The 13,240-nt window shown below is 43.7% G+C and overlaps 2 protein-coding genes across 2 annotated transcripts; both read right to left on the bottom strand.

The window, feature by feature from the left end:
• Positions 1-313: 313 nt before the first annotated feature.
• Positions 314-1,678, bottom strand: LOC148282353 (uncharacterized). Its single transcript, XM_088225205.1, has one exon. It carries the CDS (start codon positions 1,676-1,678, stop codon positions 314-316), a length of 1,365 nt encoding a protein of 454 aa, XP_088081331.1.
• Positions 1,679-1,698: 20 nt separating this feature from the next.
• On the bottom strand, positions 1,699-5,607 carry LOC148282352 (uncharacterized). The gene is made up of 2 exons (XM_088225218.1): positions 3,318-5,607; positions 1,699-2,636 (listed from the first exon to the last, which is right to left on the bottom strand). Exons 1-2 carry the CDS (start codon positions 5,605-5,607, stop codon positions 1,699-1,701), a joined length of 3,228 nt encoding a protein of 1,075 aa, XP_088081344.1.
• Between the last annotated feature and the right edge of the window lie 7,633 nt (positions 5,608-13,240).

Here is a 13,240-nt window from a genome sequence, read left to right as displayed (position 1 = left end):
CGATATCCTAACTTCTGCCCCTGCGAGTGACATAATTAACCGTCTTTATTTTAGGGGCAGCTAGTTAGATTACAAATCGAGACTCCTAGCCGAAAATAAACATAAAAACATGATATACAAATATTAACCTAAAAACACTGGCACCGCACACTCTCGTCCGAGCGCCATTCGTCGCCCTAGCGGCCACTCGGGAAGCTTCAGTCGCGGCCGGGGGTTCGACCGTCTCTCCGCGGTCATTCCGTCCATTTTCCCCGTGCAGCTACCATCTCCGCCTGGGCGCCCGCAAAAGGGCCGCTCGGCTTGGTGTCGGTGCCTAACGTTTGGCGCTCGTTCGCCGCGTCACAGGCCGTGTTGTATGTTGTATTATCGCACGCGCGGCGATGTCCGATACACTCCCCCCGGTGTCGCGCAGTCGGCACCTGCTGGTCCCGCATCGGGCCTCGCCGCCGCGTGGCGCTGTCTTCCGGGCGCTGTCATCAGTGGGGCGTAGCAGGACCGCGATCTTGACCGTGGGTCTTGTGTACTCGCCCGTGGAGGTCCGCACCCTGACGGCTCGCACCTGGCCGTCCTTCCCGGGCATGGTTCCCGTGACGACTCCCCGTGGCCATTGGTTCCGTGGCATCGCGGGATCGGTGATCACTACCACGTCTCCAACTTGCAGGGGAGTGGCCGCGATGCGCCATTTCTGACGTCCGCCCAGGCCTGGCAGGTACTCGCGCATCCATCGGCGCCAGAAAGCATCCGCCATCTTCTGGGCTATGCGCCATTGTTTGCGCAAACACACGTTCTCCGGCGCTTCGCTGTAATCCGCGAGGCAAGGCATGCCCCCGGATGACCCAATTAAAAAGTGATTCGGAGTTAAAGGAGCTCCGTCACGAGGGTCTACTGTCACGTGCGTCAGCGGACGGCTGTTGACCGAGAATTCAGCCTCGGCTAGCGCCGTCCGTAACGTCTCTTCTCTAGGCGCTTGCTCTCTCAGTATAGCAAACAGCGCTCTCTTAATGGAACGAACTAATCGTTCCCATGCCCCTCCCATGTGCGGGGATGAAGGAGGGATAAACTTCCACTCAATCTTCATAGTGCTCATTTCATCTAGCACTTTCTTGTCCTCGGCTACGTCTCGGAAGGCAGCGGCCATCTCTTTATCGGCCCCGCGAAAATTTGTCCCGTTGTCAGAGTACAAGACAGACGGGTGTCCTCTTCTGGCGGCCATCCGCCGGATGGCTTGGATCGTCGAGTCGGTGCTCAGTGACGTCACCAACTCAATGTGTACGGCCCTGGTTGTGAGACACGTAAACAAGGCCCCGTACCTCTTCTCTTTGCGCCGTCCCATGGTCACGTGTAGCGGTCCAAACAGATCCACTCCGCAATGCGTGAAGGCGCGCATGTGATGTGCCAATCTCGCCGGCGGAAGACGTCCCATCAAAGGCGGTTGCGGTCGCGCACGATCGTTCTTACACTTCTGGCAGTTAGCTACAATCCATCGAAGCTTTGTGCGTATTCTCATCACGTAGAAATCTTGACGCACATCTGCCATAGTCCTCTCAGTGCTTCCGTGATAGCACATCTCATGCCGGTGTCTCAGCATCAGTTGTACGTACAGCTGCGCGGCGTCCAATATTATCGGGAATCCAATATTTTCCCGTACGCCGCTGGCCGCGTATAACCGCGTTCCCATCCTCACCAGTCCGGTGTCGTCTAGCCGGGGCGTGAGGGCATGCAGGCGGCTGCCTCTGGGTAGCGACTCCCCCGCTTTAGGGCTGTTATGTCGCTGCCAAAGGCGTCGTTTTGCGTTCGCCTGATCCACAATCGCTCAGCGGCTATACACTCCTTTGCGGTTAGGTATTTTCCCACGCATTCTGGGGCGGCACGGCGGCATCGATTCACAAACCGCAGGCACCATGCCGTGGCACGTATAAGCCGTCTCCACGAGCTAAACCGTGCGGCGTCTGGCAGCGCCGCTTGTAACGCGGTGACTATGCGTTCGGCGCGCTTTGCTTCCATGACGGCGATGTCGGGCTGCAGGCCGCGTCCCTTGTGATGCGGCCATTCGCTCTCCTCCCCAGTCAGGAAGGCCGGTCCCCCGAACCAGGCTCCCTGAGGTGTAAGATCAGGCGCGTTGAGGTCCCTGGTGGCAGCATCCGCGGGATTCATCTTAGTCGGAACCCACCGCCACTCTTTCGGGTGAGATAACTCATCTATCTCCCCGAGGCGATGGGCCACGAACGGCGAGAACGCACGGCTGTCGTTTCGTACCCAGCACAGTACTGTCGCCGAGTCCGTCCAATAGACTGTCCTCCCCACAGTGACGTCACTCTCCCGCTTGATGATGTCTGCCAGTCTCACGGCCATTAGCGCCGCTTGCAGCTCCAGTCGAGGTATTGATAGAGCTCGCAAGGGGCTAACTTTAACTTTACTGCCCACGAACCGTACATGTCTATTACGGTCCGTCTTTTCCACAAAATACGCTACTGCGCACCCCGCCAGTTCGGAGGCATCGCAGAATACGTGTAGTTCCACCCGACTGGTGCGATTTTCTATACACCGCCGGGGTATAGAGCTCTCTGTGCGCTCCACACAGGCTCTCCATTCGGCCCATTTTTCTTGATGGGTCGGCAGGATGACGTCATCCCATCCTATTCCCGATCGCCATACTGCTTGTAATAATATTTTCGGGCGTACCGTAACACACCCTAGAAAACCGAGCGGATCGAATATGCTCATTACCGCGCTCAGTAATTGTCTTTTAGTGGGGCACTCATGTGCGCTTAACGCTATTGTCTTATTAAATTGAAACACAAATCGATCACTGACTGGGTCCCATTTAACACCGAGTACTCGCTCCAAGTACTCACTACCGTTCACTATTATCTCGCGAGCGTCCGTGGCGCGCAAATTATCCGCGGTGGTACGTAGCACTTCACCGTCATTTGAGGACCAATTCGTCAATTGGAATCCTCCCCGTCTTAATATTTCACTTGTTTGATCTCTTAACTGAATAGCTTGTTCCGTAGTATCCACCGCGGCAAGATAATCGTCCATATAAAAATTGTTTTCCACTGCGCGCGCCGCCTCCGGAAATTCACTCGCGTTTACACAGGCTAACTTATTTTTCACATATTGCGCACTTGTCGGTGAGCACGCGGCGCCAAAGGTCATCGAGGTCATCACCATTGTTTTAATCTCGGCGTAGGGTCGCTCCCCCCACAAAAACATCTGAGCTCCTTGATCGGCGGGGCGGATTTTTATCCGTAGAAACATATCTTTTATGTCCGCCGCAAGCGCTATGCGGCCTTCTCTGAAGCGTAATATGTTACCCCATAGCGAGGTCAGCATGTCGGGGCCGGTGAGTAGTTTGTCGTTCAACGAAACTCCACGGCATCGGCTGGCCGCGTCGAAGACGACTCGCAGCTTTCCCGGCTTGTTCACATTTACTACGCCGAAATGGGCTAAGTACCACTTCCGCGGGAAACGAGCGATCTCTATCGGCGTAACTTCCCGGGCGTAATCCTTCTCGATGTACTCCTTAATTTTCGCGCAATATGCCGCCTTGTAGCTCGGGTCCTTGGCCATCTTGTTCTCGACAGATTTCAGTCTGTTTACTGCGCACTGTCGATTGTCCGGTAACCATATGTTGTCTTCTTTCCATAGAAGACCCGTCTCCCACTGACCGGTTGGCGTTGGTCTGGTGGTTTTCTGTAGAATTTCCATAGCGCGCGTGTCTGTGCTGTTAACACGTGGCCTAGGTTTGACGCCCATAGCGTCCACCGCGTAATTGAGGCGCATTAACTCGTCCATGCGATCCTCTACGCTAGCACTCGTCAGTGTGAGTGTTTTGCTGGCTTTGTTCTGCTTATGATTCACGCATCCGTGCGTGATCCATCCCAGCGACGTCAGAGAGCGTAAATATCTCCCTTTCTCGTTGACTTTCCTAGTCACGATTAAATGAGCGTTGTCCTGCCCAATTAATATTTTCGGTAGCACTTCTTTCATACCGTTTCCCTCCGGAATGCACTGGCGCGGGAGATTTAGACTCGTCATTGTGTTCCCGACGAGCGGGTATCCATTCCCACTTGGCCCACGAATAGTCACTGTGACGCGTCGCGACGCCTTATCCTCGGAACACATATCACTCGCACCATGAATCGTTATCCCGCGCACTCGTCCGGGCGCACCGACACTGTCCGCCAGTTCGGAGTCTATTAAAGTCACATTGGAGCCCTCGTCTAACAGGGCGTAAACGTCGGCACCGTCATTGGGGCCGGTCACGTTCACTTTTATCACTTTGAGCAATACCGGTTGAACTTTTTCGCAGGTGCTCATCACTACATTATCGCGGCCTTCTCGTCGCTGTCCATGTAGTGTCCTATGATGCGTATAGCGACACTCTTCTATACCGCACTTCTTAGCCGCCGGGCATTTACCGGCTAAATGTTTATGCCTCAGACACGAGAAACATAAACCCTTTTCGCGAACAATTTCCCATCGGCCCGCTACCGATTTCGCTAAAAACTCGCGACACTTTTCACTTTTGTGCGGGCGATCGCACACTCCGCACTCGTCCCTTGTCTCGGTTGGCGCGGACACTGTATACACATTGTTCTTTGTTTTCTTTTTGGGAAAAAACGACCCCGCGTCCATTCCACCGGCGCTCATTGACGTCTGAGCGATCTCGCTAAGCCAGCAAGAAAATTCCTTCACGGTGGCGCGTTCGTCTCTGTCCCTCGGTAAGGTGTACCACCACAGAGCCCGCATCGCTAGCGGGATCTTGGCCACCATCTCGTTCAGTAGCTGCGGTGATGATAGGCAGCTCGAGTTCTTCGTCCGCTCCAGAGTGGCGACCATGTTCCTCAGGGCCACGGATAACTCAACTATCCCGGTTGAGTTGGGGCTCTCCACTATGGCGGGTAGGCGGCGCGCTTTCTCCAGCATGTGCGCCGTCACAATCTCCTCGTGGCCGAACTGCAGTTCCAGGGTTTCCATGATGAGGTCCGTATTCTGAGGATCCACCATCAGGGAGGAAACCGCCTCCTTGGCGGCCCCTCTCAGCGCACGTTGTAGTCGGAGCAGGTTTTCCGGCGTCGTCAGCCGGCAGACTTCCGTAGACCTCGTATATTGGGCCTTGAAGGCAGGCCATTCCAGTGGGTCTCCTTCGAAGGCGGGCAATTCCTTTGCCGTAGATTGGCGCGCCAACAGCGCCTCCATTTTTCCATCGTCGCCATCGTGTGATCGTGGGCTCCCCGTTGATCCTCCACGTAGCGCGGTGGCCATCTCGGTGATCGCCGCAGCCATCTGCGCGATCGGGTCCGAAGAGCGGCGTACCCAGTCTCCGGTTTGTCTCTCTGCCACCCCAGCTCGTCCGCTGGGGCCCGCATCTGCCCTAGGAGATTCCATTGGGGGTCCAGGTGCGGTCGGTGTCTTCTCAGAGCGCCTCAGGGCGGCGCGCAGTTTCGCAACTTCAGCCTGCAGAAGTTCGACGGTGTCCTCCTCGGAAACCTCCTGTGACGACGCCTCGGTACCCGTCACCGTGGATACGACGTCGGCAGGGGGGGTGACATCAGAGGTTTTCTCGGCGGAGCCTTTTCCAGAGCGAAGTGAAGGCGTCATCTTCCACTGGGATGTGGCGTCCGTATAGCAGCTCCGATCCGGTGAAACGAAGGACCACAACTATATACACGACACCTCGCCGTGCATACAGTTGAACTGTAGATAGGAGGTGGCTTGGAGCTGCTATTTGACCGGCTATCGGGTGATAGCTTTCTTCAGGCTTCAGTTTTCTTCTTCAGAAGGGCAGGCGGCGACATCAGAGGCGGAGAGGGCGTAGATATAATAAAAACGCAGTCTTGGTTATACACTATACACACTTTATTCAATAAAAATACAGAGGTTCTATCAAGTAATTTGTACCGTGCCGCAGTCGGGCACGGTACGAGACAGCATACATAAGCCGCAAGGGAGAGCGAGAAGGGGTCGGACTTTCCCGGCTTACGCCGTAGCACGCTCTCCTATTGGCTGGACAATTTCAGATATTGTTTTTACACGTATGCTTATAAGATAAAATAACTCCCTCGAGATGAGTTTTACATGTAAAGGGAGTATGTAGGCCTCTTCCCCGTATCTTATTTAATGTAGAAATGATACAGGGAAAGGTCCCACATACTGAGAAAAAGGGTGACATGAGTTTTAGAGGATTTGACAGGGTCTGATTCCCCGCAATCTGATACAAATATGTGGCTAGGGTCTCGATATCCTAACTTCTGCCCCTGCGAGTGACATAATTAACCGTCTTTATTTTAGGGGCAGCTAGTTAGATTACAAATCGAGACTCCTAGCCGAAAATAAACATAAAAACATGATATACAAATATTAACCTAAAAACACTGGCACCGCACACTCTCGTCCGAGCGCCATTCGTCGCCCTAGCGGCCACTCGGGAAGCTTCAGTCGCGGCCGGGGGTTCGACCGTCTCTCCGCGGTCATTCCGTCCATTTTCCCCGTGCAGCTACCATCTCCGCCTGGGCGCCCGCAAAAGGGCCGCTCGGCTTGGTGTCGGTGCCTAACGTTTGGCGCTCGTTCGCCGCGTCACAGGCCGTGTTGTATGTTGTATTATCGCACGCGCGGCGATGTCCGATACAGTTAATATTAAATATTAATTTTAAAGGGTGTTTTTAGCTAAAATATTTCATAGTCCCTGGACTGGTACCTAAAGCATAAAACTGATCATCTTATCTTCATGTAACAAAAATGATCAAAATACGCTGCGATTGTGCCCTATGCACCATTTGGTTCGGAAAGTGAATAATGATGGTGATGAAAAATTAATTAAAAAATATATATTTATTACAACAGAGATGGAGAACGTTTCAGAGAAGGACATATGGAAGTCACAGGGCTAATGTCCTGTCATTAGCTGGTTTAAATGGCCACTTTACACACCGTGTAGCATTCAATATTTCTTAATTTTTTCCATCTGTTGATTTTAGTTTTTTTTTACCCTACCGCCGTCAGAATTGGGAAAATTAGATTAAGGGTGACAGACAAATTGACTATATCGTGGATATTCTGCGAAAAAGCACTAAGTCAAAATTACTACTTCTGAGATAATTTTGTAACGAAATAACTTTTTTTATAGTAAACATTACTAAGCCGACTTGAGAAAAAAGGTAAATCAATCTATTTAATACATTTTATTCAATAGTTTAATAAATAACAACTGAACTTTCAGAACATTTTTTTCAAAATAATAGTGGATTCACATGCCTTAGTACATTTTCGCTGATACATAATACCACAGTAAGGAATTCAAATTGAAGTAACATGGTACCTTGTCACTTTGTGAGAAATGTTTTTATATCATTAATAAAAAAAGTTATTGAATCATTTTATCTAATGTACAGTACCTATTACATCAGGTAAAATAATAATTAATCAGTAAAAAGAGAAAAGAAAGAAAATAATAACTGCCGCGTTTGCCCCCGAGTGAAGCACGTAGGCATCACTTACTAGACATCTCCAGGATATCATGTCGCCGACCAACAGTCTCACCTTTTCTCGAGTCAGTACTGCTCCATAAGCTCCGCTGAATACATCCGAAATATTGTTATTGGTGGCCCACCAGTACGGCGTCCCTTGTCCGTCGGTGCTTTTTCCCTGAACGGATTTATGTTATATTGACTTATTACCAATTTTATATGGTCTTTGAAAGAAATGTAACTATGACTGAATGTAAGATTGTAGTAAATGGAGATAGTTTGAAACAGGTCGAAGAATTTGTATATCTGGGTAGTATGTTTACTAGAGATGGAAATATGGACAAGGATATTGAAAGGAGGGTTAGTGCCGGTAACAGAGTTAATGGTGCCTTAAAGTCTGTCGTAGCAAATAAGTGTCTATCGCAAGAGGCTAAATTAGCAGTTCATAATGGAGTTCTGGTACCAACCCTAATGTATGGAAGCGAAGCATGGCGTTGGAAAAAAAGGGACGAAAGTAGACTGAATGCTGTTGAAATGCGATCCCTCAGGCGAATGTGCGGAAAAACATTGTATGATAGGTGCCCTAATGTCGAAATTAGAGCAGAATGCAAGGCTGAGTTAAGCATTATCGACAAAATTAAGAAAGGTCTTTTGCGATGGTTCGGTCATGTGGAGCGAATGAATGATGAAAGAACGGCTAAAAAGATTTATGATGCGAATGTGTCTGGTTGTAGAAGTCGAGGAAGGCCGAGAAAGACATGGCATGATCAAGTACAACAAATTCTTGAAAGTGGTCATGTGAAAAGTCGGAATAATCGACGTGCGTGCATGAGAAGATGTATGAATGTGAAGGAAGCAAAGGAAGTGTGCCAGGACAGAGTGGTGTGGCGTTCTATCCTCTCTGCCTACCCCTCCGGGGAAATGGCGTGATGGTTAGTTAGTTACTTAGTTAGACTTATTACAGAAAATATCTCGACTTGTAGTGTAGATAGAACTTAGTGCGTTTTTCCAGATTGTTGAGTATTTTTTCAACAGTATAACCTTATCATTAGGTAAGTCAAAACAGCATAATTTTGACTTATTGCTTTTTCCCAGAATAACTATGATATATAATGAGGAGCACCGACGGTAATAGAGGAATTGAAATCAGTAAGTGTACATTCTAAGAAAACGCGAATCTTTTGTAAACAAAGAATATTAATAACTATAAAAAAAAAAGTAATTAACTGATCATTAAAGCTAAAAAAATCTATTGTTTTTGCAATATGCGGATCTAAAAAGAGGCTCCAAGACCTCTAAAACGGATTCGGATAAGTCGCACGTCCTGTTTCTGTATTTTGAAATAGGAACTTAGAATTTTTGTGGCAATTTATTAAATTCCTTGAAACCTATGTATTGTAAAGATCTAGTACCAAACTTCGGAGACTTCACAGATTTTACTTAATAGATACAACTGAAGATAACTATTAACTTACCATTGTGATGTGGGCTGAAGAACTATGATTTATTAAAAACACTAGTAACAATAATACTCTTGGTCTAATAATGCGACAAGAATACGAGAAAATATCGATTTTCGAGAGTAAAATATTATTACGACATAGCTGTTAAAATTTACGAAGAAAAACTAAAAAACGACTAATGACTACACCACGATACGGACGAAAAAAACGTATAATTTTAAAGAAGAATCAACATTTCGTTGGCTTTATTTCGTGGTGCTTTGTGACGTCACCGTGTGGGAGACTCGCGATGAATGATATCCGTTTAAAGTGCATTGCACAAAGTGAGCCTTGGGTACGGCGTGGATAAGAGCCATTGTCGCTCGGGAGATTGTTTTTTTGTGTCGTTTATCACGCGTGAACGGGCATACGGAAACACAATAATAAATAATGATTGATGACATCCCCAGATTGCATTCACTCATCGCTGGGACCATGTGAATAATAACACTGTCGTTAAGTTTTTAAATTATGGAAATTTATGTACAAATACCCGGGAGTATACGTTACGGAAAATAGCAGCTTTCAAAAAGAGCTGGGAGTGCGGCTAGGAATAGCCGGCGCAGTATTCAACAGTGAAAGCATTCCCCCCAAAAAGCCTAAACTGTTTTAGAAATCATGGGTCTTCCTATCGGTTTCACGCATACTCTTTTATTTCACAAGTCGCGATTTCAATTAAATTTAACTCAACTACTTAAATTGCTCCTTTCACTGTGTGTTTGGCAAATTATTCGGAGGGCTTATATCGGACATTGTAATTCTTCCATGTGGCCATATTGCAAACACAAATTGTAGCAAAAGTTGTGTTAAATTCAGTCACAAAAAAGTATTTACAATATGGTATTTACAAATGAAATATTGTCAATTTATTGTAATTTAATTAAACAGTATGAAGTCTGTCTGGAGATCGGATATTTACTCAACAAAAACCAAATGCATCCTATATAACGCCTGCATAGCGCCTATTTAAAGCGTTTATATGCGGCCTTTTTGTTAAATACTGCTGTAATAATTGATAGTAAAAATAATATAAATAAGCATGATAATACAACTATTTTAGTATAAAGTTTGTACATGAACTTTCGAATTTGGGAAAAAATCGTAGATAAAAATATATGGCTTCCAATTCACATCCATAACTGGATTTTGTCGAGGAAAAAAGACCACTTTATAAGATTGCTATTTGTAGTATCGATGCTGTTGTCATTATTACCCTTATATACATGTATATCATCTTTGAATAAACTTAAAAGTAATGCTTAGTTATTTGTAAATACGTATTTCAATGATTGCTAATCGAAACCTAAAATTATTTATTGATCTGTTTACTTGACTATATATTGTACCATATAAATGTACTACTATTATTATTTCAATGATTTATTTTTACAATCAAAATTAATTGAAAATTGAATTATGGAATTATTAAAGAAATAAATTAAAATTTTAGATACGTGATCTTAACTTTGCTATACTATGAAATTATTAAAAAATCTGTATTGTTTTTTTTGACACGTAAATTTTTTACTATGTATTTTGATTTTGTATATTGAAGTGTCATAATATTTATAAATGTATTGATTTTAGTTTGGAAGACATAACAAATATAATTGTGCTATGGTAAAATTGTGTATTGTGTGTTTTAAATAATAAAAAAAAAAATTCAGGCAGGAAAAGTGTAACTACTACAATAACTGTATATGTAATGCAATGAAAAGCGATTGAAACATTCATTGTAATGGCGGAACCTCCATTTACCAAGTTAGCATCCGGATAGCAAGGGCGAATTCTCCTAATAACCGATTATTTGCAGCTTACCATATTTTTTGACACCGAAAGTAATGTTTTGTGTTACATTATTATTAGGAAAAAATACGTCACGTTTGCATTTCTTGCGTTACTAAATTTACATCATATTTAGTTTAAAACTTCATTTCATACAGCGAGCCAGTGCCTCTATCGGTCGAAATTATTACTACTGGATTACACGAGCTTGCGCGGCCAAAGATAAAACATGAATTTAATTACGTCTTTAAGCCCCAAATTTAAGATTTACGTTATAAAAAATACATTACTGTTGAAATATGCAGCTTTCCTAAATGCTATTAAGTATTTTTACACTTCTTCTTAAGGGCTATTATTATTTAAAATAAAACTGTTTGACCTAAGACCGTGCAAGGGAGGTAGCATTATACGCACCGGTTAGATGTGAGGAAGAGATAACGAATATATTATGCCTTAACAAGGAAGTTAGATTAGAATAATACTTGGTAAGTCTTGTTTAGTGAACTGAAAGTGAATTTATTGTAAAATAAATAATATTACTAACTGACATTTTAGTCCTGAATATTAGCGTATCAGTATAAATCCATTGGTTGGTTTTGAAAAACAAAGATTCGGTTAACAAATATAAAATATACATGAGTTTAAAAAATTTTATATGCAGGCGATGACAGTTCAATTATAGTTTATTCTTCATTAAACTTTTATAATAATGTATGAGTCAAAAAAACGTTACTAATGAATAGTGTTAAGAGTAAATAAATATAAAGTATAATTTAAATTGTTTCGCAAATATTAAAGTGACATAAAAATCGATAAAAGAACGATTCTGAGCGACTGATTTTAATCGTTTTTTTTTTTAAATCGCGGCATGAACGGTGGTCGTTCAAGGTTCGCAAACTTAAGGTTTTACTAAGGGCTCCATGTCCACCGATCTTGTTAAGTTTTAAAACATCATAACCTTTTTTTACCTTGAACGTCCCATACTAATAATAAATCTCGGCAACCACTTGATGGATCTAAACCTGGTTTTTACTGTCACGTAACGTGTCATAAAAAAAGCTACTCGTATTTGTTATATCTTCAAAAAATAAAAATAAGTACGTCATATTCGTTTTTTACCGAAAATTGTCGTAAAATACCGTATTTTACCAAAATCTGGTAAAAATTACCATAAAATACCGGGGTAATTTTACCGCCTTGAGCCTCTAACGGCAACTCATTAAAAATCAGTATAGATAGTTCCGAGTTGCCTTGATTCTCGTTTTTAGGAGTCTGAAACCCCCCTTACGTTAAATATGTTTTTAATAAATTTGTTGAGAAAAATCATACATAATAATAACGAACGGTCTAAAGATGCCGCAGCAGGGTCTAGAAAATATTATCATAAAGTATGACGGTATTAGGATATATTACGTTATTTCAATTACACACGCTAAGTTTGTTATAACACAGAACTCACAACCTCAGAAAAACAGTAGTAACTTGAGGCACACTCACTGTGGTCATTAAACGCAAACATTTTGACGGGATAAAGCAAAGTGTTGTCAATATTAGAGAAACATGCAATCAAACAAACGAAAAAAACAACTTTTCATAAAGAAGCCATACGCCAATTTACGTTTTTTAATACATGGGCAATTATAGAGCAGCAACTTGTTTATTCCATACAGCAGTAATTGGCTTAAAATGTGATGCAATTTAATAAAAAAAAATATGAGCACTAAGTAAGGCCTCTAGTAAAACTAGCAATATTAATGAGTACAAAATACATTGATCACTAGCACAAGTATCGAAATCAACTAGCATGCTCGACATTTGTGGCATTGAAAGAAAATTATAATAGGTACTTCTGTGTATGCATTAGGCTCATAATATTCAAACGAAACACAAGTACCACAAAAAAATAAAATAATTTATTCTATACATACACGAGAGTGGGTTTAAGTATAATACATAATTGTTGTGTTTGTTAGCTTAATTAAAATGTAAATTTGAATACACATAATAAGTACAGAATTGTAAAGCGCCTTCGAGGTGTTATTTCACAAAAATAGAGCTATAAAAGCTATAAGAATTTAAAAAATATTTTTTTCAAAACTATTCGAAAAGTTTACCAAAAGCCAATAAGGATTGGTATCAAAAATTTATACACTTGAGGGTAGACGCAAACTTAGAAATCTCCACCAAAAACAAAAAATGAGTTATTGATGCCAAAATAAACTATACACAAAACTATCTCTAAATCTTGCTAGAACAGATTTAAATTATGCTACTTGACACCGCAAACTTAGCATTCTCCATTGAGTTACTGAAGCATAACTAATTAATTCTATTCGATTTCTAAAAATCTCACAACTCTTTTTTTCAATGTTTTTCGCAAATATCTCAGTAACTCCTTCAATGGTGATTTCTAAGTTTGCTTTTAATACCCTCATTTATGGTACGGTACATTGTCCGAACATACTCCAAACAATCTGAGAA

Source organism: Micrasema longulum, unplaced genomic scaffold, assembly GCF_059751315.1.
Source record: "Micrasema longulum isolate JH-2025_06_02 unplaced genomic scaffold, ASM5975131v1 h1tg000335l, whole genome shotgun sequence".
In the NCBI taxonomy this organism is placed as follows: domain Eukaryota; kingdom Metazoa; phylum Arthropoda; class Insecta; order Trichoptera; family Brachycentridae; genus Micrasema; species Micrasema longulum.
This window is presented reverse-complemented; position numbering and strand designations above follow the sequence as displayed.